The 25,072-nt window shown below is 41.2% G+C and overlaps 3 protein-coding genes across 3 annotated transcripts in view; 2 read left to right on the forward strand and 1 right to left on the reverse strand.

The window, feature by feature from the left end:
• Nucleotides 1-25,072, forward strand: part of LOC108088711 — a 46,345-nt gene that overhangs the window by 14,664 nt on the left and 6,609 nt on the right. Inside the window, exons 2-3 of the mRNA XM_017186655.2 lie at nucleotides 6,986-7,519; nucleotides 12,645-12,824. Coding sequence (XP_017042144.1) covers nucleotides 6,995-7,519; nucleotides 12,645-12,824 — 705 coding nt within the window. The 5' untranslated portion in view covers nucleotides 6,986-6,994. The remainder of the gene's footprint in view (nucleotides 1-6,985; nucleotides 7,520-12,644; nucleotides 12,825-25,072) is intronic.
• LOC108088713 (nuclear factor of activated T-cells 5-like) lies at nucleotides 7,828-9,124 on the reverse strand. The gene is made up of 2 exons (XM_017186657.2): nucleotides 8,908-9,124; nucleotides 7,828-8,692 (listed from the first exon to the last, which is right to left on the reverse strand). The coding sequence occupies exons 1-2, from the start codon at nucleotides 8,956-8,958 to the stop codon at nucleotides 8,024-8,026; spliced, it is 720 nt and encodes a 239-aa protein (XP_017042146.1). The 5' UTR covers nucleotides 8,959-9,124; the 3' UTR covers nucleotides 7,828-8,023.
• Nucleotides 10,765-12,244, forward strand: LOC108088712. Its single transcript, XM_017186656.1, has 2 exons — nucleotides 10,765-10,881; nucleotides 10,934-12,244. The coding sequence occupies exons 1-2, from the start codon at nucleotides 10,879-10,881 to the stop codon at nucleotides 12,179-12,181; spliced, it is 1,251 nt and encodes a 416-aa protein (XP_017042145.1). The 5' UTR covers nucleotides 10,765-10,878; the 3' UTR covers nucleotides 12,182-12,244.

A 25,072-nucleotide genomic window follows, 5' to 3' on the forward strand; every position in this document is an offset into this window, starting at 1 on the left:
ATGTCGCCTCACTGCTAATTTATGGACGCACCCAGCCTAAGACGCATTACAAGGAATTCACAGAGGCAGAGGGCGGGGAATTAATGGGGAAACAAAGGAAGGAAGAAACTTTGTCACCTATTAAAAAAATATTAATTTTTTTATTAAAAAAAATGTTAAAAAAGCTAATATAGGCATAGAGTTTATAGGATGTACTAGGCAAAAATTAATATAATACTTTTACTTTTTTTTTACAAAAAATATTGATAAATTTTGTTTGGGTAAAAAATTGGTTCATATAAAAAAAGTAAATATGACGTATTTTTGACAGAAAAACAGAGAATATAACTCCATATATTTGAATTAATGTAAGGAGCTAAAAGTGTTGGCTTAAGTATTTTTTTCGAAGCATATAAAAACATTAATCTTAGAAAATCGTAGGTAATTAAAACAATATCATTAAATTGAGTATCTTTTCTAAAGTTCAATTTTAATTAAGTAACGAAACTTAACAGATATTTCGATTGCGAATTATAATTTATAAATGTATACCTAGTTTCCCCGTCTTGATTGACAGTGCATTTTTTTTTGGGCAGTGTACTCCGGTAATGCGGCATATATCCGCCATTCAATTCGCTGCCACTCGCGACTCGTTCTACATGACAAATTTTTATGGGCAAATAATTTGGCTTTCTCTCTCGTTGATTTTATGGCCCAGTGGGCGTGTGGCCGTTGTGGGAGTCGTTGTGGGCGGCGTTTGTGGGAGGCGTTGGGGCGTGGTCGGCTATCAAAATCATTTGTTTGCTAATTAAATACACTTGCACGTTGCGTGCTGTGGAGCGATTAACTCGCTCAGTTGCCATCCGTAGCATACTTCTCATTTTCAGGTGGTGCGGCGGTCCGATAAAGCATTCTGTGTACGAAATTAATTGAGTTTCAAATGACGAACGGGCGACAATGGCAAATTTACCCATTTCCCGTCCGGAAGCATTATTTAGAATGCATTAAGCGGCTGATTTCTGTCAGCTGGCATTTTAACTGGCTGTTAACCAATACTGGCAAAGTGCTTCGAGAGTGAAAATGGATAAAAGCGTCAAGCATTGAACCGTTATAATTAAGCGGAAATTCGGTTAAATTTTAATAGATAATAGATGGTCTCAATTTTGATTTCTTCGCTGAAATACATCCTTTGTCCATGGAATGCATGGCATTTTGGTTTGACTTCCAGCCTTAACGAAGATAATAAATTTACAAGTCAAAAGGCGAGGTGTGTTGGAAAAGGTTTAAAATGTTTAACCAAAAAGTTTTGAGGTTATGGATGAAAACACTTTATTGGTAGGTGATGGTAATAAATTACAAATTATTTCCTATTCAAAGTTATTCAAATGATAATTCAGATTATTGATTTCAACAGATATGAATTATTTTATTATTGAAAGATCTTTATTAGTCTTTAATCCACTCTCGCAAATATTTGACTCGCACTTGCTGGACTCACTAATTGGATGGCAGGTCAGCCAGGAATTGTAACACGATGGGGCCAAGGCCAGGGAAATATATATCGCAATGTATATTTCATATGTAAAAACAGAGTGACAAACACACGCAAAAAGACACCGAGGTGGTGGGCGGTGGCTTTGATTGCACTTTAATTAAATCGAATCGGTGAATGCAGACATTTCCAGGCACTCACAATGCAGGGCCTAAACACGTCCCAGATTGATTTGCTTGACTGCCCCTCAAAAGGTGACTCCAGCATTCGTCCTTGTGTCTCCTGGTCAAAAGGGATAAATACCACTCACTCGCAAAACACACACGCATATACAAATACACATTCCCATGTATATATTTATTTATATATATATATATGTGTGTGTGTAAAGACGCGCACTTGAGCCTGGCATTTAATTTAGCGTTGCTTAATTAGGAAAGTTTCGGAAAGACGACGCCGAATCGGTGTTGAACAAGCGATAAATAGGGTTGGTCCTTGGGGAAGGATGTCTGCGTGGCGAAAGGTGGTGTTCAGTGGGTGGTGTTCAGTGGGTGGTGTTCAGTGGGCGGTGGTTACTGTTGTTCGGTTGAAGCAAGTGCGCAGACCTTGAGACACACGCAGTAAAGTTAAGTTGTTGCCCTTCGCTTCTGGTTGTCACTTGTTAAACGCCTCGTTGTTTTTTTTTTTTTGCTTCTCTTGTTTTTGTTCTTGTTGTTGTTAGTTCTTCTGGCGAGCACTGGGGAAATCAGTATTAATTACTCGGACGGACATATGTTGCCCGTATCTGAACCATAAATTACGGGGGAGATTAGCAAAGACTAGTTACTATAAATAAGCGTAATACGAGCTATAAACATTTAAGTGAACAGCCATGGACCTTAAAAGGTTGTGCCGAGAGATTAACGAGGGCTAAAAATATACTAAAGACTTTGGTTAATATGGCTCCTATAATGTTAATTAATTCTTCACCTACCCCCTATTTCATGTATACTTATTAGTTGGTACGTTTAATACCATGTCTTACATCATATGGATAAAACTATAAGCAGATGACAGATAAAATAATAATTTATACCTTTGCATTAAATTTTTATAGCAATATACATATTTCTTCAAATCAATTCGTGTAAAAGAAATTTTCTTAATTTGAAAAGGATGGAGAAAAGAAAGTTTAGTTACGAAATTATAACCTCATAAATTTATAAAGAAATATTTTACTGTATATCACTACGTTTCATATTCCTAATAAATTATCATAATTTAAAAGAGATAAACTCAAGCGGAAAACCTTTTGGGAAACAAAATCAAACACTCATAAATTAACAATAAAATATGGAGTAATAATGCTCAATCAGTGAGCTGTAAAACTTAAAGTTTATAAATCACCCGAGAGGACAACCTTTGGGGGATTCAGGGATTAAGCCCTAAACCAGCTGAAGTTGAGAATAAATTAGCAAATCAACTTCCTGTTTCAAAGGGGCTAAGTAATGATACAAAGTCTCCCCTCCCTTCGCACAATCCGAGAACTTTTTGTGCGTTGGTGGCAACTCTGTCGCCTAATGACCAAGTAAATCGCTCTGCTGAACTTGGCGAAAATGTGATTGATGCAGTGCAGCTCCCCGCGTTTCGCCTCCCAAAGGAAATGCGGCAAACTCGGCTCCATTGACTCCTCTAATGCGATGAGAAATTGTGGGCGCGAAGTGGGTGGCTTTTCCGCAGATTGACGACGAATCGGCGTCGAAATCAAAAGTTAATTTCTGCTCCTCGCATTTGGGCGACAATGCAACCACAGGCAGAATGTCGACAGAAGAGCTGCTGTTTTAAATCGTGAATCCGAAACCAAAACCAAATCCGAATCCACCAAAAAGGTAAAGTCGCTGCCACAAGCCGCAATGCGCTGTCTATCAACATTTTAAGCTAATTAACGCAGTGGCACAAAGCGGGCAAAAAAGGGGAACACAAAAGGAGGCAGAAAAGCGGCACAGAAAAGAGGAGGTGGCACAAAAGGGGGCGTGGTTCGAAGGCGGCTGAGCGGCAGCCACATCAAATGTGCTGGCAGTCGAGGTGAAATGAAATTATTACTTGCCAGCGCGACAAATTGACAAATGGATAATGGTAATCCCTAAACGCTGCCTACACTGCCAGAAAACAGGATGCTCCAAAACAAGAGGAAAAAAGGAGTGTAGTGAGGCAACAAGTGCTGTGGGATTTATCCAAGGTGATCCGATTCAAGCCAGTGGAGCGGGTCGCACTGCAGCAATGCAGTAATAGCGATAGCAATTGCAATGGCAATGCAGTTCTCAAATTGGCCTTCCCTCTGGGAAACCCAGCATGAATCACGGCGGCAAAGAGGCGGGGAGGCCATAATAGACCCGACACTGCCAGACACTAGAGCCTTTACAGCAGGAGAGAAAAGCCAGGAATTGGCCCCGAATCGGGCCACACATGTGAGCTCCGATATGGCCATACCGTACATATACATATGTACATATATATAGATAAAGCCAACCAGCCAGCTAGTCAGCTAGTCAGCTATTCAGGCAGTCAGGCTGTCTTTACTGCCTTTCGAGGGCAAGAAACTACTAATGTTGCAGGCGGAACGGGGTAAATGTGCACATACAACACATTCAACACATACAACATCTTTCTGCCAAATGGCATGTTCAAACAAAATTAAGCTCGCCAACCAGTGTTGTGTTGTTGTTTCTGTTCTTGTTATTTTTGCTGTTGTTCAGCACGGGTCATCAAACCAAGCAGGGATTGCAACTGCAGTGCGTACAGGGTGTCCCTGAATAGGTAACCTCATTTGGACAATAATTAAGATAATAATATACTTATTTAACAATACAAAACAAAGTTTCAGTGCACAACTGTTTAAATATATAACTTCGGATTAATTTCAATTATGGCATAGAATCTTTTTTAATTACAAACCAAAAGGAAAATACATATATTATTTAAAGAAAAAGTTAACAACACTTCTTTTGTTTGTAAGGCTTGAAAAATATTTTTCTAGAAATTAAATTATAAAACTAAGACTTACGCAGTACTATTTCTACATACAATTAATCTTGTAATTTAATTGTGTAACAACAATGAAAGTTCAAGGGTTGCACTAAATTTAAGGCGTCATTTTGTATAAACGTTTCCAAACTGCGGTTTAATCGCTTTTAAAGTGTTTCTCAGGAAATTAAATTTTAATGGCACAAAGAAAACCGGCAAAAAACGCCGAAAGCGGATTTTACAGTGGCAAAAAACGAGATGCGAACCGTTGAAGTTCCGCAAAAATATCCCGACGAAGAGCTTTTCAATCATTATTTCACTTAAAGCAATTTAATTTGGACGCTTTGCTCTTTCGGCCGCAGGCACCCTGTTTTTATTTTTATTTATTTTTTTTTGTTTTTTTCGTGTTTTGCAGTAACGAAAATATTTTTCAAGCAAGTGAAGAAAAATTAGCAACAATAAATTGAACGGAAGTTTCTGCTCAAATTGAAAGTACGAGCTGTGGGGGAAGGTTCGTGGATTCCCCGGAAAAGGAACTGCTATCCTTGGGGGGCGGTGGGCGTGGCATGTTTGTCTGTGGCTGTTACTGCGGCCATTCGGTCAACATACGAGTGAACACGTTGCTTGAGTGTGTGTGTATGAGTGTTTTGTGCGTGTGTGTGTGTGGCTACGTGCCACTCGTTGTGTCCTCCGAAGGGTTCTCCTGAGCTCCTGACTGCCTCCTGTCTAGATTGAAATTCCACACCCGAGCCAAGAAGGGGCGTGCCACGCCCCCTCCGTGCACAGGGGAAAAAACTTGCAGCCACTGAAGTCCTGGCTTAAAATGTCGTCATAATGAAATTAAACACCGTAATAAAATGGGAAATTAAATGTACTCTTTATGTACACTGATGTGGACCTAAAACAGCTGGGATTGGGGTCACCAAGCTATAACTTCTGCACATCCTTACTCTATATATATATATGATCCCACCATAAAATGTTATTCGTTACCCATCATCAAAAATTGTATTTGATTGGATTTTTGTAGCATCTGAATTTATATTTTATTTATATTAATATTTGTTGATTTTTTTTTGTCACCGGAATTGTGTATTTATTGTTAATTTTTGAAATATTTTACCTTGTTCAAATGTATATGAAAACAATTTCCTTACAAACCTTTTTATTTGTTTTAATGACAGATTAAAACAATACAATTTCAAGTGCTCTACCCATTATGAGTTTTCAAGCATATTCCAATTTCATAAAAAATATGATGAAAAATGTAACATATTAAGTTATACAAGTTTTGTACATTAATTACAAGCTTTTGCTTGTATTTTTTATTTAAACATGAATTTTTATATTCAGCAAAAAGTATCCTCTTCACTGAGATTTGTTTCTCTGCCTGTAAGGACATGTGGGCATGTGGCGGGAAAGCATTTAAGCTCCGACCGCGGGCTAAAGGACGAAAACGGGACAGACGTTGCATACAGATTTTCAATTTCCATATCGTGTTGCCTGTCTGCAGCCTGCAGCTCTACCATAGCTTTTCCTTTCGGCAATTTCCGCTGCAAGTGCCGAAACAAAGGAATACAAAACATAACAACGCAGCGTCAAACTAAACGTAACTACAACAACCGCAATACCCAACAAAATAAAAAAAAACAACACTCACAAACCTAACAAAAGCAATGAACGAACAATGAAACGAGGAATGAATGAGTGAATTTAGTAACTTAGGCCCAGGCGACAAAACTGTCACTCACCAAACGAGTTAAGGCCGAGGAACTTCATGGGGAAAAATCAGTACATAACGAAGTGCAAAACAAAAAATGGTTACATTTTTTCACTTTGTGTATACTGTTTATGAAATTTTACAAAAGTAAAGTTTTGACAGTCGAATAATAATTTCCCAAAAAAATTGCGGTGATTGCAAGGAAACACCTTAGTCATGGTTAACAAATGCAGTAGTGGCCTTCTCCATCAACGCTAATCGCCATTTAAAGGAAAATAGAACCATTCTGCTCACAGATCAGCAATGCAGTTCCAATGCAATGAAGCGAATCATGAGAAGGATGGGAAGGTTACATCCATTAGGATGTGGAATTAGTTGGATCCCTCGAAAAGGACATGGCCCACACTAGTCTACGAAATCAAACACTCGCATCATTAATAACCAAGTGTTTTTATCCAATTTATTGTAACAAGTATTAAGTGTGATACTATTCAGAACATACTCAGATCAAAAAATAAAGCTTTATTTAGATTAATTTAAAGAAATTAAGCACGAGTTCAGTTTGTGCGGCGTGGGAACGTCATGTAAATGTATATTATTGTTTCGTTTAGTTAAGCACTAAGAAATTAAAAGTAAAAGCAATTGGTAATTGAATAACAGGCTTAAAGGGTGTGATTATTATGTTTCCTTAATTCCTTACGAAAAAATTGTTGTTTTCTCATGATAAATCTAATTTATCAAGCTTTCTACGTAGCGATCTAATGACTTTTTTGTTTCGTTTTTGATTGCAGGTGGTGAGGATGTCGCCTGCTGAGCAGCTTCGCCTGGTCGGAGGATCGGATGGCTACCAACTGGCGGCGAGCACTGGAGGAGGAGGAGGCGGTGGTGGTGGCGCAGGCGGAGGAGGGGGCGTGGCAGGTGGGAGGACCGGAGGAGAGGGCGGCGCGGATGGCGAGAAGCTGAAGGACATGAACGACAAGTATGTGATAGCGATCGCCCACTTCTTGGACTGGCACGTCAACGAAACGGTGGATCTGGAGTGGCTGAGTGGACCGACCCTCAAGTCGAGCATCAAGTCGGTCTACTGGCTGTTCCTCATCCAGTATGCCACACTCGCTCTGCTCGGCGTGGTGCTGAATGTGGTAATTGCGGTGTACATCATGTACCACCGACTCTACAAGGACGTCACTCACGCCTTCATCATCAACCTGGCACTCTGCCACTTTGTCCAGTGCGCCCTCGTCCTGCCCGTTTCCCTCATGGTCATGCTCATCCAGAACTGGATCTTCGGCCAGTTCCTGTGCTTTTTCCTTCCCATGTTGCAGGTGAGTGTGCTTCACTGTACTCAGGCCAAAAGTAATGGAAGACAACTCTCATAAAATATGCACTGGTTATTTACATAAATAATAAGAAAGGAAGATCAAGATCTAGATCAATTATTATTTTTAAATGAAAAAGCCAATTAAGCAAATAAACTATCTTTTAGATTTATAAGTGTGTACTTAAAGTTCCACCATTTTAAACTTAAAATGCCTATCACTTTCTTATTATACAATTATATAATTTTCTAGGAATTTGGTTAAATCAGTCAATACCACTGATACCCACCATTTTTCGCATTAACATACTCAAATTATCATCACTCACAAGAATTATATTTGCTTGCTTTTCCTCTTACCAAATACCACGAAAATTTACAAAAAAAGAGGAAAATACGTTGACGCTCAAAAAATTATGAAAAAGACTAGATTTAGAAGGTTGTGGGTTCGAGGCTCCAGCTCCTTCTCCTCCTCTTCCTGCCCCTTTTCCTTCGACAGCTGCTCCTCCGCCTAGAAGCGGTAGTCGTCCAAGGACAGCTGGTAGGAGGGAGACCCCAGAACGGAGGACATGGGCACCGCCATCCCGAAACTCTGTCGGGTGGTCGGAGCCAACTGGCTGGTGGCGAACTGCTGGGCCACCGACTGCTGCTGGTCGCGGAGCACGTCCTGCTGCTGCTGCTGCAGGAAGCCCATGTGCTGCTGCGTGGAGTAGAAGTCGCCACCAGGCCCGTTCCTCGAAGCTCCAGTTCCAACTCCTGCTCCACCTCCATTTACAGATCCCGGAACTCCTCTGTTGAATTGGGGCTGCGCTCGGTAGGCGAAGTGTCCTCCATCGGCGGGCGGTGGGGAAAGATTCGGAATCTGGGCGGCGGATACGTCGGGGTGGGCCTGGTAGAGCTGCTGGAGCATCTGCTGCTGGCTCTCCAGGAGCTGCCTGGTGCGATGGTAGTCGAGCACTGCCGCTTGCATCTGATCCGCGTAGCTGGGCACAGGGTACGGAGACGAGGCACCAAGGAATTGCTGTTGCTGCAACTGTTGCTGCCGCTGCTGCTGCTGCTGCTGCGGAAGGGAGGGATTCACTGCCGTGAGCTTGCCACCTCCCCAAACTCCTGCCTGCGAGTGAAAGGCAGGATACTGCTGGCCAGGTGGAGGGAATGAACCGAATCGAGGGGGAGCTGACTGCAGAATAGGAAAAAAGCGAGTTAGTATATGTGTACATAAATGGGTATATTAGAAAACAATAATCGACTTATCAACTGTTTTCATTGCCATTATCTTGAACTTTGCAAAAGCCTCTTACATACATACATATAAGTATGTACATATATATAGTACATATGTATGTCTTTTGTGTTAAAGAGAAAATACCAGCTTCAGAATTTACTCAGACTTACGGAAATAGGGCGCCTTTGCGTTTTGCGTTTGATCACCGCGTTGGTCACCATTCTTGTTGCTAAAGATTACGGCCAAAAAGGAAGGCAAGAGAAGTGCAAAAGACCGAAAACCGAAATTTCAGTTTCAAAATCAGATTTAGATTGAAATTGAAATTTTTATATCGAAGCGAAGACAAAATAAACCGAACTGAACCGATTGAGCGAGCAAGTGAGACTGAACATTGTGTTTTGAAAGGTTAACTGACACTTCTCACCTGCCCTTTGGGCAAAACCGAAAGCCCACTTTGATCTTAAAACTATATAGGAAAATATTAAAAGCAGGAAAGGAAGATGGCTTCAGTTAGACCTTTGGTCTATTAAGATTGTTTCCTTTCCTTAAAAATTCAGCAATAAGGGTTAAAATATTTATTCTTTATTTAGTAAAATAAAATACAACGGTGTAATCAATTTTTCCATTATTTTCCGATCTTTCCTATGCGAGCTATATGTTGTGTTATATTCTACACCGAGTTGTTTTGGCATTAAAACATTTTCCATAGCAAACACTGTTAACTACAGCTCTGAGCCAAATTGATCCCATTTGGCTGAGCGGGGAAAAAATGGCATCCGGTCTCACTCGATTGAGCAACGGCTGCTGGTGTCCTTTCGCACATTATCCTTGCGCCGCCCGCCGGGCTGCCCCACCTCATTATGGGAGCCGCCGTGTGATTGACACATACTCAGCGGAATGAGGTTGTGGAGTTCGGTAGTCAGAAGTCAGGAATCAGGGAATCAGGAATTAGGAATCACAAGCAAATAGAATCGTATACTTTCATTCGATTTGATTCGGCTCCGTCTGTCACTTTGCGCATCTTTTGTGTGTGGCGAAAACAAATGCGACCAAAGGAGAAAGGACCTGTGTCCTGGCCACAGGATGGATATGGAATGGTGTGGTATGGTGATGGTGATGGTGATGGTGGCGACGATTTGGAGGGCAGGAGAGCGAACAAACCGCCTGGCAATTCGATTAGGCCCGCCGTCCGTAGAGCAGACAAATGATTACATTTACAACCTTGACGCTGCAGGAGATTCTATTACGGAGCAGAAAGGCATGGGAATCGGAATCGGAATCGGAATAGAATGGGGATATATGTATAGAGGGGTATGGGGATGGGGATGGGGACGAGGATGGTGGTCGGAGGTCGGAACGGGATATGATTCGATTTGATTGCTATCACAAAGGGCGACAAATAGCTGGCGAGCACAAACACACATTTATCACTGCATAGTCACGTGTGCTTATGTGGGTGAACTTCTGCTCCCCTTCCTGTTCCTGTTCCTCTTCCTCTTCCCGTTCCTGTTCTCGTTCCTAAACAGGACCCCCACCTCGGACTAATGGAATGATTGATGGGTGGCTCCGAAGAAACAGCTCCTGTGGCTGCTGCTGCTGCAGACTGAGCCGCACAATTCTGACAAGTAGCGTTAAATCTGCTCCTTTAAGACCTTAAATACTAAGTTCCGGAAAGCGTTAAGAAAAAAAACATAAAGTGAGGTTAGGTTTGTATTATCATCAGAAACCAGGAAAAAAAAACAAAAGAAAGAAACGTATAGCAAACAGTTTAAATAGAATCACATTTTCACCAACAATATTTAAACACAGTACTTGTTTTTCCTTTTTTTTTAAGCTTATAAAAATGAAAGTAAGCTAGCTAGCCTTGCAGTTAGATCTTAAGACTGTAAAACGACTAGACTTATCACAAAGGGTAACAAGGTTTTTTTCACTCTTATAAAAATTAGCAGTAAAGAGCAGTCGTCTTATACTTCTCTAGTTGTGTTCACACGTTTTTTGATCCTTTCCAACACTGTTTCTTCTTTCGCCCGCGTGACACTAAAGCCGTCTCGTTCTTTCCCACTTGACGGTCAATGCGTACGCATGCGCTTGCATTTAAAAGTTGAACTTTTTCTTGGAATTATCTTAAATCAACAAATACGATGGTAAGCGCAGTGGAGGAAGAAACTTTGTTAGCTGACGTTCAATGTTTTGCAGTCGAAGCAGTTGAAACTGATTGAAGTTGAGAAGATAAAGAGTCAAAATGAATTGGCCGAACTATTGCCATCATTGGGTCTTGCCAAGGTGCCTCCATTGTCCCAGGCTCCGGGTGGCAATGAGGCTTTTCTGGACCCGCTGGTCTCCGATCTCTTTTCCAACGGCGAGGTGTCAGTGTTCCTGGTGCCAACTGCCCGAAAAAATCCGGAAAGCGATGTTCCGCAGCGGGAGCAAAGCGTTCTCAAAGAACAGAATGCGAGCAGCGATCAAAACGTGATTAACCGTGGGCTGCCGGAAAATATGCCGGTTACCAGGGCGGCACATAAGAGGTATCTGGAAGAGCAAAAGCAGCTTAAGGATTCGGTCGAATGGCTGCCCAGCTTATCAATTCTTCCAGTGGAAACCAGCACAACTGCTGCACTTGACTTGACTGTCAAAATGGAAGACAATTTGAGCAATATCCCCGAATCTGAATCGAGTTTCGAGTCCAGTATTGATTTGACGGAACCCTTGCTTTCCCAATCGCCGCCGCGGGTTGATCCTGTGGTGGAAACCTTATCACAGGTGGAATTTCCTTCGTTTCAACTGGAGCCGCTCCCGGAGAAGGATGATCATTTCCCGCAGATCTCGGAAAGCGTTTCCCCCCTCCCTGCGTATTTTGCTCAAAGCAACTTAAGCCCGATGGACTTTTTGTCGGGAAATATGGATGATATCTTTGGGTTCCTTGAAGATTCCAGTTCGGAACCCATCTTGACATTACGTGGTGATCCAACATGGGGACCTGGAATCGTGGTCCCCCCACTCTTGAATGCTTTAAATGAGAGCTCCAATGCACACATGCAGGACCACTCGTACAGCCAATTGGATACGCCGGAAAACTGGGACTTCAACATGAATAATGTTCATCGAACCCTGAAACTAAGTAACCCACTTCCCAATTTAATTGGATCGGATAACTTTGATCTTGTGGATTATTTGGATTCCAATCTGCTGGAGGATTCGGAACAGATGCCCCTTTCTCCTCCAACTTCTCCCTTTTCATTTCCGGCCATTGATGGATTGCAGCCACTCACGATAAGAAAAGAAACAGGTCCTGGAGCCGAAGATGAATTCGTGGATGTGGAGTCCATCGAGGAGGAGTCCAATATTGCAATCTCACATTACGAGGATAACATCGACGACTTGAGTGACATTGAATGCGAGGACTATCCATGGCTAAACGATATGTTAACTCCTAACCCAACATGAACTTCCAAACGATCTCAATTTTCCCTTGAGTACTATATTAAAAGTGCCTTGAAAGTTTGGGAAACAGGTAACCCTTGGGAGACATTTTTATATAACTCAAAAATATAAAAAAAACATAAACCAAAAATTGTACAAAAACTAATATGTGTTAAAGATTACATCTTATTTTTGTGACTAAAAAGCTGTTTAGAAAAATATAACATTTAACAACGAATACAGTTTTTCATGTTTACTAAAAAAATAACACAACTTTTTCTGATTTTTTAAAATAACTAGACCGTACTTTCTTTTTTGATTTGAAATATATATTCGATTAGGATTCTCTTCAGTGCGGAAATCTTTTATTATGGGTTACTTTGTTTAGCATATAAATAAAGGTGAGACTTTTAGCAGATCAAACACTGAAATTCCCTCTTACCTTTCATTAAAAAACCCCCAACTAATTTGTATTATTTTTTGGCAGGACATTCCACTGCACGTGGCGATGATCTCGCACATCCTGATCGCCTGGGACAGGATGCGCTGGCTAAACGATCCGCTGAAGGGCCGCCTGCCGGGATTCGTGTGCTGCTGCGCCACTTGGCTGACCGGAATGGTGATTGCCCTCCCATATCCCATCTACACCATCTACGTGGACATGGGGGTGAGTACAGCCCGACCGCCGGGGCACTTGTTACTTTATTAAAAAATCAGCGAGCAGGATGCTCGGTTGCCAGGGATGAGATCAAAGCGAAGCGCACTAGACCGGAAAAGCGCCAGCGACGGAGTCTGTGCCACATGCCACATGCCGCATGCCACCATCCACATGCACATGAGACCGCTCGACGAGCATCGAGTGACAGATTCCCAGGAACCAAAGGCACCTCCACTCACCTGCCACCTGCAACCTGCCACCCTGAGAATCCTGGCTAAAATTCTACTCGATGCTCGAGAAGTGCGGGCCCAATTGCAAAGGCCCAAGCCCGAAACCGTTAACATCGCCTGTCAACGGGCTTCTGGCTGCATTTTGTTGCCAAAATATTTGGCTACATCGACTTGGCTTCTCCTCCTCTCTTTTCCCCCGCCGCCTTTGCCCCCACCTGAAATTTGTGGCCACAACAGCAACAAGAGACATAAATATTTATGGGCCATAAAGTGTTGCAACTTTTTGATACACTCCTTCGCCTTGCCATCGCTTTTTCTATGTGTGTGTGTACTATGTGTGTGTGTGTTGGCATTGTGTCAAATCATCACTTGCATATATGTATGGGCTTTCACCCCACCTACACCACCTGGCTTTTCCCTCCTCGTCTGCATATTTTGCGAACTGAATTTCCCAAGCGTGAGCCAAGGAATGCCGGAAAAGCCAACATCTAAAAACCAGGCATCAAATTCTTGTTTTCAGATAGTTTCATTCTTAGGGGGCACATTGCAAAACACAATTGAAACAAACGAGTCTCACCCTCTGACTTTTTCGCCTTTTAAAAATGTATGACAATTTAGGTCAGTTTTTTTCGGTACTTTATTTTCGTTTCGGGAACACTCCTTTAAAATGCACAGAGCTCAAATTTGAATAATTCTCCAATTAATATTTATGTTGCATTCCCTTGAATTTGTATAAAACAAGCAACACGCAGTTTTCCCATTTTTTGCTGAATTGTGTTTATTAGTGTCATGTTTAAATTGTACATTTAAAACTTTAGATAGAGCTAAACCTTTCATACCTAAATCATGTTTCAGTTAAGCTGTTGCCGCTAATATTCTTTTGGAATCCATTTATATTATATTATTTATTCGATGCAATTTTGATCTCATTTTATTTATTTAAAAAATATGTAGAATCCTACTGTTTTTTTAATGATAATTTTCATTTTCCTATCTATTTGTGGTTTTTTTTTTATTATTTGCTTTTTCTTTGAATAGACTAGATTTGTTTGTTGAACTTAAATACAACAAATTTATGTGTTTTGCAAAGCTTTACTTTAAATGTATATTCGCTTGAATTATTCGCAAATGTATTTATATATATGTACAATTTTAATTTAATTAGAAAAGTTTAGCTTTCCTTAGAAGCTTATAATATCTGAAACGAAAATAAATGGGAGAAAATGTAGTTTTCCTAAATAGATGTCTCCTGTACTTCATTGCTAATATCATTCTAATTCTATTAATATCAGAATTCTAATCAGCTCCCATTTGGTGTCATTAGGGAATATTTTTATGCTTTTTTGTTGGTGGGTAACTGGGAACTGAATCGACTAAACCGAGCGCATCTGAGACTGGCTACCCGCACCTTTTGAGTCCCGAGGAGAACTGGCACACATTGCCGAGTTGATTGAACCTTTGCCGGCAATTTGGTGTAATTTATTTGGCAATTCAGTGGCCACACAACCTGTCACTGCGAATGGGGCAACAAGTGGAGCCCGTCGCTCTGAAATCGTCCTGGGGGACCTGCCGGCCTGTCTGCCTGCCTGGTTGGTGCTCTCCTGCAGGCTCAGTCGCCTGTCAATAATTTCATTAATTCAATATTTGCGTATAATTTGATGGCTCCTCTCCAAGGCAACAACTCGTCCGCTGGAAAATCCCTGGCGGAGCGGGGCTTATTATCTGAAAGGGAATGGGGTATCCTGTTTGTCCTTTCAAAAACCCCACTCTCCCCCCTCTTTCTCGTCCTCTTTCTCTGTCTCTGTGTGTTTGCGGCAATTTATGAATATTTTAGCATTCTATTACGACGACACACACACACACACACACACACACAGAGTGAGTGAAACGAGTCCTTGTCTGCCCTGAATATGGGTGTATAAACAATTCCATGTGGACTCTGATTGCCAATTCACAATTTGGCAAACTGTTCCACAAATTCTCCCAACCAGAGATCGTTTCTCCGTTTAATAAGCAAAAGTTTACCATAGTTTTGAAACCTAAAAAAAAAAAAAACAAAAACCCAGAAAAAAGATGGAAAACCCAACCCCACGCAGCGGCGAAAAGTCAAACACTAAAATGAATTGCTTCGACCATTCAGCCAGAAAGGTTCAGATGAGTTCAGCTCGGTTTGCTCCACTTTCCACTTTCCACTTTCGAATGGGTCGCCTTCGATTTTCAGGTGCGGGTAATAAGCGATTTCATAACTGGCCGGCCAAAAAAGTTTCGCTGTTTGTTTTTTGTGTTTGGCCTGGAAAAGTGTCAGAAACTTTTTCCATACACACAAAGCAAATTGAAATTTTCCATATTTATACGCATTCCCCCCCAACAATTCGGCTACCTGGCTTCCCTTTGTGCGGCGGCAAATTGATTTTTTAAGTTGTCCCCAAACAAATCAGTATGGAAAAATAACAGAAATACAGAAATCCCTTTGCCTTTGCCTTTACCTCCATCAACTTGGCGCTCCTGTCGACTGACTCACCAAAGAAAAAAAAGGGCGGAGCATTCTAGTTATCGTTTCCAAATTATCTATTCCCGTTTTGGTAATCCCTCAGTTTTAAGCTCCTCGTTATTTACTGATTTATGCCTTCTGACGTCCTGTTTTCGAATTCAATGAGTTGGCACGAAGATTGCTTAATCCACTAATAATCTGCATAAATATCTGCATAGAAAAAGGATTTTAATTTAAACTAATGGGAACTTAATTATCCACCAATCTGACTTTGGCAAGACTTTTAAAGAGGATTATTTCATCACATGTCTTACTTATTTCGTTTTGAATGAAGGATAATAGAATACCTTTATGATCTAACTGCTGCAGTTGTACATTTGTAATATTTGTCAAGTTTTCTTTTATACAAATAAAGATATTCAATATAATATAGTATTTGAAAATCAAACTTTGAAATTAAGAATTTCCAATCTTCTTAACTGTTTATGAAAACAACCTTCAATTTATGCAAGTTGTATTCTTTGCAGGCGAATAGAAGTTTATTGAAGGTGGCTGCAAAATCCTAATAGCTAAAAGCCCCCTAATACATGCAGCATTATTAGAAGAGAATTATTGTTAAACAACATCACTTGCCGCAGGAAACTGCGAAGTTTGCTCGAATTGAAAGCCTTTGAGGGCATTTATGACATGGTTTGCTGCAGTTTGAAGTTGCTACATTTTAAGTTTGCCATCCCACCGTTGGCTATATTTTTCCTTTAGTATTTTCTTAGTCCTTTCTCTTAGACTTATAACTGGCTTGGGAGAAAGTTGAGTGCCCCGTCGAAGTTCCCATGAACTAGCTTAAATCGTTGTTGTTTTTTTTTTTTTTTTTTTTGTATGCAAAGAACACGCCTTTGTCTCGTCCCCATCGCCCCTATTTATTTTCCCCGCTCTGTGGCTACAGTTTATTTATGTTTGCTGTTCAGTTGTTGCTCCTCTTCTGCTTCCCCTCTTCCTCTCCTTTCCCCTCTCTCTCGCCCTCTCTCTCCGCTGCCTCGTTGCGGATATCCGGTTGCCGGCGTTGACTTTGGCACGCGGCATCTCCTAATCCCCTCCAGCTTTTGCTTCCAACCCAGCTAAACACCGCCCACCGCCTTTTTGGTATTACCAACAGAAACAGAACTTGGCCGGATATGCGCCTGCAAAACGAAAACGAAATTACGCCGGGGGGTTGGGAAAGCAGGGGAAAATCAGGGAGAAAGGGGGAGTGGGTGGTGGCACAAAATTCAAGTCACTGCGCAAAAGAAACGTCTAAAGTAAACATTATCAAGTCTACAAAGGCAGACAAGCGGGCGGGATTTGGTCGGAATTGGGCTAGGACCGCCTAGAAGCCTGGGAGCGATTGGGATAACACTCTCAATGGATTCCCTCAACCAAAAGACACGATTATGGGATAGTTGAGATCAAAGCCCCTCTTACATTTCTCAATTTGCGAAGGAACTATTAATTAATACGCTCGGTTCGGATAGCTTTATTTTAAGCCAGATTAACAAAGGTATTTTTGAAAGCTTAAAAGTATAGTTTAAAATTGTATTAAATAATATTAATGCACATTAGTCATAAATATCTTTGAGCCATTGGGATTAACTTTCAATTCCTTAGAACCTATATAAGTAGGATGTCTTAAAAAGCCAGATATATTGTCAAGGTAAAAAATCTTGAAACAATTACATTGAGCTTTAAAGGATATATTTTAGGTCACACATTAGCTGTTCTGGAATGATTAAAATAATGATTTTAACTAGCTAAAAAAGATAAATAATATTTTGAACAGAATTTTGTATTATTAAAATATTTATACACAGTCTGTTAGAATCTTCACCTTTTGTGAGGGAAACAACATTACTTTCGTATATTTAATATTAAAATACAATTTATTTACCGGCAATAAAAGTCGCCGGATATGAGTAACATCGTAGTTAGGCACTCAGGAATTCCTATACTATATATAAACCGAGAGCTCTATCCACCATCTCGTTCCGGGGAACAAGGGCATTCCAAAGTTGTTAGGGTAGCTCCACCCGGACACTCCTGCCCTCGGAAGCCTCGTTTGCCATTTTATCTGGCGCAGAAAGAAAGGAAACTTTAAATACAATCAACTGGCCCCATTTGCCTTGGCTTGGGGCTCGTTGTAACAATTTGTAAAAATTACACATGCACACTCGCCCACACTGGAAAAAAAATGAAAAAATAGAAAAAGAAGGAGGAGGAGAAGGAGGAAGGGGGAGGGGAAGGGGTAGCCAGTGGGCCGAGGCTCAAATGAGACTTCCGCTTAAAGCGGAAATCAAATGGTCCTTTGGTCCGCCATTCCTTTTATTATTTCCCCACCAAACCTCCCGAAGGCCTTCTTCGTTCCCATCTTCGCCATTATTGCATATTATTACCGTAACTTTGTTAGCAGGCGGGATCTGTTCAGCCACGCCCCCTCCCCCTCTACAGTGCACGCCCCCTTTTATCCTTTTCCCCAGGATCGTTGAGTGTGCGTGTGTGGGGCTTATTAAATTGCCATTTGCCAGGTCACAACGAGCAATGCAAATTGCTCCATTGTCGGGGCAAATTAGTTGCTGTGTCCTGTGGGGTCGAATGAGGACAAGGATGTCAGCCGTGGCAGGACATTGTGGCTCCCCAGTGGCATCTCCGCCATCTGCAGCCCCAACTGCAGCTGCTCGGTCATTTCAAACTTGATCAGCGAATGGAAGCGATGTACAAAACATTGACACATCCACGTCCATCAATCAATCAATCAATCATCGGAGCGAGCGAATCGAACAGGAATTCTATCTTGGCTGCTTTGCTTCAAGGACTCAAATGCTGACCGCAATCGAAGGTGAAGGGTTGCCAAATTCACCCAAACTGCAGTTTTAAGCTTGTCAAGAGGTCAGAAACATAAACGTTGGATTTTGATTTCGGATGAAAACTGCTTGCCAATTGGAGAGAGCTCTTCTATTTTGGTTTAACAGGTGCATCTGCTTGTAGTTTGAACAGGGTTTTGAATTGTAAAAATACCCTTTATATTTATTACACCTTAATAAGGTTTATCTAATGGAAAATATTTACCTGAATATATAGTTTATTGGTTAATTGGTACAATTTGCAAAACAAACAAAATGTATTTAAGCAAAACATAATTACTAAAAAGAAATATGGATCTTCTCACTCAAAACTAAATATATTTTAAATTCTCAAAACCTTTTTCCCCCAAAGTGTTTCCTTGCATTCGCTGATTTATGCAAATAGAATTTTTATAGAAATGTTTCTCCACTTTTTAATTGGATAACCTGATTACATAAAAGTTTAGCTTGCTGCATTTTTTATTTTCTGTTCTGTTTATTTTTTATGTTGGCTTCTGAGGAGGGTCCTTTGGCGTGTAGGGTTGCCAGGGAACCTTCAGGACCCTCTTTTTCCCTTCTGCTTTTGCTGATTGGCATTTTCAATTATTAAGCAGGCAGACGTAAATTCATTTCCACAGCAATTCACACTGAAAGTGAAGCCAAACATACAGTCAACACAGCGGGGGCATTGGTGCACCACCCAACCAAGGCCACGCCACCCACTCCTCCCCCTCCCACTCCCCCTTCCACTCTCCATTCGATCATCACTCCACAGTCACATGGTGGGGCATAAAATTCTTATTGGTGAATCGTGAGATTTGCACTGCAAGTGGCCAAACGCCAATGTTGATTCTCATTTTCAGTTTCGTTTCGTTTAACGGAATTTTAATGGCCAGCGATGATGTTGGCCAACGAGGAGTGCTGTTGCCACTGCAAATTGCGTGGCAATGACCACCCAGGATCACTGGAGCAATAAGCCAGTGAAGCAGGAGCAGAAGCAGAAGAAGAAGCAGAATCAAAAGCAGGACTCTTTTATGCGTGCTGCAATCGCCCGTGCGGCAATCAATTTTTATCACCCCTCTCAGAAAGGACCGCCAAGGAGCAACAGCTGGCGTGGCAACTAATGACATTGATAATGGGGCAAGGCGGCCAAAAGGCAAGCTTGGGGCAGGGGGACTCGGTTTTTAAGGGTCTGGGGTTTCGACAATGGACTGTGGCAGGGGTTAACAAATAGCAAACGACTCTGACAAATTCCCAATGCAAAAACAGTACAGGTGGCGAAAGCAGTCTCACCTTTGTCCCCCACTTTCTTCCTGCTCCCCCCTCAAAAGTTCAGGTGAAAGGTGGTTTGATGCTCCGTCGAATTCCTGGTAAACGTTTTACATATTGTGAAATAACAATATCAACAAATTCAGCGAAAAGACAGCGGCTGACGGCAGGCAGCAGACGGCAAAAGTGGAGCCAATCGCGAGGGGGGTTATCTTACTTATTTTCCAATGAAAGCAAATAAAGAATATTGGGAAAATAAAAGGAAACACGCAGAGAACCATTTTGTTGAAATTTAAAGATTTACTATTTTATTTAAGCCATATGTTTAAGTACATTTCGAATTTTTATAAACTTTCAAACCTTAAAGAAATTCCAATTGAAAACTGGAAGACATTTGTAAATTTGATTTGTGTATTTTAAATATATGTATTAAAAATGGAATTTTTTTAAATATGTTAAATAACCTATATGAAGGTTGAGTGCACCTGAAACTTATTATTAATAATATTAATTACAGTTTCACTTTAAAAGTGGCTACAAAATGTAGCAACACATTTTTTTATAAAACACTGAAATTCCCATTTAAACAATTAGTTTGAAATATGCCTTGGCCTTTGATCTAAGTATATTTATTGTACTCGAGGTATTTGAAACTCGTTGAGCCACCCTAGCGGCCTGGCACCACTGAACCACCCAACCACTGGAGGATGTCAAATTTCTGCCTTCGAGGGGCCGTAAAATGGCAGCTCAAATTTCGTTATAATATTTATGTGCTCTCCGCCAGTGTTCCATGTGTGCGTGGGTGGGTTATTGAGTGCTTGGGTGGTTATTGGGTGGTATTTTTGGGTGGTGCTTGGGTGGTGCCTCACAGTTGCCAAGTGCTCACTTTAAAGTCCCGCTGTGGATCCTCAAATTGTTGTGCGGTCGCATCAATCGAGTTGTGTTTTCCCAAAGTTACGCTCCTGCAGAAAAGGCTTTTCCACCCGTGTTCAATCGACTGGTTGTCTTTACTTTTGTAGTTGTTCTTATACCCTTGCAGAGGATATTATAATTTCGGTCAGAAGTTTGGAACGCAGTGAAGAAGACACCTCACATATATTTTTTCTGGTTTTGTTGTTTTTGTTGTGTGGTAAGCAGCTTACGGCCCTAAATCACTTGGCCATGCGAGACAAACGAGCTGAGGAAGTCCAAAAGTTCAGCAGTCCGATTTAAGGGGGTTGGGGGGTTATTGGGAGCTAACACCACCCACCACCCACCTGCCCCCTTCCCCCTGAAAAAATCTCTCATCGTCTCGAAATTAGAATTCAACAACGACAAAGGCAACAAAAGTTTCAAGTGCCAAACGCACTCGTAAGAAGGCTAAGAGTATGTGTTTCCTTTTCTTTTTTTTTTTGGCAATTGTATTCTTATCCTAAGTACATACATATATGCATGTGTACTTGCCGAAACACACACACAACACCCACATATATAGTATATACACACTTACCCATTATATCTGAACAAAGTGGATATTTTCTGTCGGCAGTCTGCGTTCCATTGTTGTTATGCGCATAAGCATAAAATATTAATAACATCAAATGCAAGGCGATGCTCGAGGTGCGGTGGAAAAAGCTGGGAAAACTTCGGGAAAATGGGGCTGGCTGGGGGGGAATGCGAGTAAGCACGCATAAAGGCGGAGCGGAACGAGCCGAGTGGGGCATGCAATCCAGTCTTGACTACATTTCCAACTGATTTCCTGATTTTCCCCAAGCGGAGCGAACCGTTCGTTATCCCACAGCCATCTTTGGCCAATCCAAGCGGATTCCTCCGATCGGACACCGCTCTTCCTTCCCTCCACCATCTCCCATTTCCCATTTCCCATTCCCACTTCCACTCGCCGGGTCATTTTCCTCGCTTTCCACTTCGTTTGCATTTTCCTCTGTCACTTAAAACACACAACAAAATAAAAAAACGAGGGACTAACCTGCGCTGCTTGGGCAAAATCAAAACCAAAGTCTGAAACACTGCCCATATCCTTGTGGCAATGCACGGAGAAAAAGTGTTTTAAATTCAGATTAAATCCTTTTTAAATTGCGCCATTGCGCCGTGATTGCATTTATATAAAAAATATATAAAAAATAGAATAATAAAAAAAGGTATAATAATTGTCCTGCAAAACAGGCAAATATTCAAAATTAAGATTAATAAAAAGTGCAAAGCAAGCGAATCAGAAAACTAGCACCATGAACTACAATCATTTTATTTTCTTTTCTCAAACAACTGCAAACACTTTATAAAAAATTCCTTCCCCTCATTTGGTTGTTCAGTGCATAGGAAATGTGTGTTGTGTATGTAAGCTCTTGTTGCTGCGGGTTTTTGCGCACTTTACGACTTTAATTATGTAAGTACATAATTGTGTTATTATCGTAAGCTCGCAGAGCGCAACACATGCCGGGTCCGGGTATCCTTCTCTGTCCCTTTCTCTGTCCATGTCCTTTTCCCTGTCGGTGTCCCTGTCCGTATGGCTGTCCGTTGTCCGTTGTCCGTGTCCGTCGTGGTCGCCGGGTCTTGATCCCGGTACGGTTTTTGGTCAGCCCACTCAATGTGTGTTTTTACAGTGACCTCGTCTGGTCGCTTGGCCAGCATTTTACGGCCATTAAGTCCGGCAGTGTCTTTTTGGGACTCCCCCTCCCTTCCCCTCACTGCCCTTTCCCCATTTTCTTGTAAGCCCCCCTTTAAAAAAGGCCTAACCTTTGGGCTCTGCCCTCCACTGTTTACATTATAATCCCTCACCCATTCCACTTTGTCTGTTCATTGTTTTCTTATTATTTAAATTACGAAATTCTGCTTTTAATTATGCATTGTCTCTTCCGCTCCTTCTGCTTTTCCGCTTTTCCGCCATCCATTAGGAGCAATTTTTCGACAATTTGAAACTCAGATTATTGGTAGGTAAGCATTCCCCTTGCGCCGTTTTAAACGCAATTTTTCCTCCCCGGTTTTCCCCTTCCCTTCAGCTGTTTTCTTTTAATTAAGACGTGTGTGAGGGGCAACGTTTCGATTCAATTATCGCTTTGATAAATATATGTAAATAATGCCAACATCTGAGGCAGACAATTGAGAGTTTTTCTCAATTTTTTCCATCGCCCTGCTCACGATTGTTATGTTTCATTTTCCCTGCGTGGGTATCTGCAAAAAAAAAAAAGCCAAGGACATCAAATTTCAAAGAAATTTTTCCAATCGCATGAGGGCCAAACAATAAAGTGAGGGAGAATGAAGAAAAAAAAACTTACCCAACAGGTGGAAGTGAACGGAAAACTTGAGCTCCAAGGCTACCGAAGCTGGTGGAAAATAGTTCCATCTGCTCGTGTTGTTTTTCCTGATTTTCCCGGATCAATATCCGTCTCTATTTTTGGGCCAACTTCTTCTCGCTTTTCCAGCATTTGCCGCTTGTAAATTATTATTAAGTGCTTTTCATTTCCAGCTCGCCATCATCCAATAACCAGAGTCTCAGTCAAAAACCCAAGACCTATTTCTTGTTTTCCGCTTTTTGTTTTTTTTTTTTTTTTTTTTTTTACACTCGAGCAGCAATTCGTCAAAGTCAAAACTGCGACAGTGGGAATGATAATACTTCTGCAGGCTCCGTCGGTTGCAATTTGTTTTGTGGGCCAGGAGTCTGTGGAATGTGGCTTTCTGCTTTCTGTGCTGGCAAGACGGAAATAAATTGTTATTAATGTGGAAGTTTTGCCACTGGTTACCGGGAATCCGAGAATCCAAGTCCCCCTTTGCCATCCAATTGAATCGATAAATTATTTTGCAACGCGCGCGCCAAATTGTAAATATCTTTATGCGGGGGCGAAAGCCCCAATAATGCGAGCCAATTTAATGGGCCGGCCACTTGTTGGCCAACAAGTCTGGGCCGGCATCTTCCAGCCATAAAGTGTTTACGGCCAGCGCTCAAATTGATTTGTGCCCAGCACGAATCAAAATCAATTGCATTACCCCCTGCCAGAGGTAATCATAATTTGAGAGAGAGGGAGCTGTGCAGAAGAAGGTATCCTTTTCGGCTTCCTTTGGCGTCCATAAAGCGGAAACGAGGCAGGAGATGATGAGCACGGGCGAAGGATGTCCATAAAATCAGGCAAGGACGACACACCACAAATCGCCGAAATGAGAACGCCGCATCCAGAAGGAGCTGGCAAACGTCAAGGCCGTTTCGCCCATAACCGTATCCATCCTGGGAATCCTTCGCAAGACGCCCTCAGGACTCGTTAAATTGCGTGCAGCTTCCGGTCGCCCCCTGATTTTTTTCCCCCTCCCACTCCCCCTTTTCCCCGTCCCCTTTCCCCCCTGCAAAGCGGTTTCCCACAGCAGTGCACAGGAAGAAAAACAAGACGGCTTCGCTCGTCGTCCCAACTTGAAACTCATTAAAAAGTTTTCCAATTACCATAACTGAAAAATATTGACAAGAAATCTTCGCCATTTGGCCATTAACATTCGATAATTACAATGGAAATATTGTATTCTTTGAATTTTTAAAAAGAATGTATGTGTATATGCAGATATATGCAGATATTAGCAAATCTGGGGATATAAAAAACAATAACTAAGGATGCACTAAATATAAAAAGAATAAATAAATACAAAGCTTAAAAACTTTTGGGTTATAAAAGTAGGACATATTTTATGTTTATTAAGTGCTTGAATCCATTGCTTTGGTTTTAAAATAAATAGTAAAAATTATTTAAAAATAAAAATATATTCTTTAGTTTATTCTCTCAACTGACCAAAAAATAGCTTAACAAGTTCATTCGATTAAAAATCTTTTAAAAAATATTTTACAATTGAAAAGTACTTAAAGTACATTATTTTTTTAAACTCCATTTATTGTATTTATTTTACAGTAGTTACTTATATTTGTTTTACAGTCATTTATGGATGTAAAATTTTTTTGTTTATAAACTTGATGTGAAATGGGTTTTATACAAATTTTAATTCAAGAAGTTAACAATTAAATCGAGAGACAGTAATTAAATTATTAATAAATAAAAACTCCCCTTTGTATCCTTAATTATTCCTCCATTTCCGCAATGGGAGTTCCACGGACTTTCTTTTTTCTTCGAGTGCACCCACCTCAGTACCCCATTTGCCCCCCTCCCGCACCCCTTGACGACTGTTGTCGTTTATTTGCATTTGACTGTGCGCAGTGGGCAAAGTATTCAAAACAGATTTGTTGGCCAGATTGTACAGCGCTAACAGTTCATTACCCAAATGACTGTGGGCCAAAAGGAGCGGGCGCGGCGCGATTTGCTTGTGAACGGTTTCATTACAATTTCGGGCACTCGTCGAATGAAAAACTTTTCCCCGGCAGAATCTCCCCCGCCCCTTCAACTTTAGTTCGAGATTTGATTTAAAAGT

The sequence above is a fragment of the Drosophila ficusphila genome, unplaced genomic scaffold (assembly GCF_018152265.1).
Source record: "Drosophila ficusphila isolate 14025-0441.05 unplaced genomic scaffold, ASM1815226v1 contig_198, whole genome shotgun sequence".
In the NCBI taxonomy this organism is placed as follows: Eukaryota; Metazoa; Arthropoda; class Insecta; order Diptera; family Drosophilidae; genus Drosophila; species Drosophila ficusphila.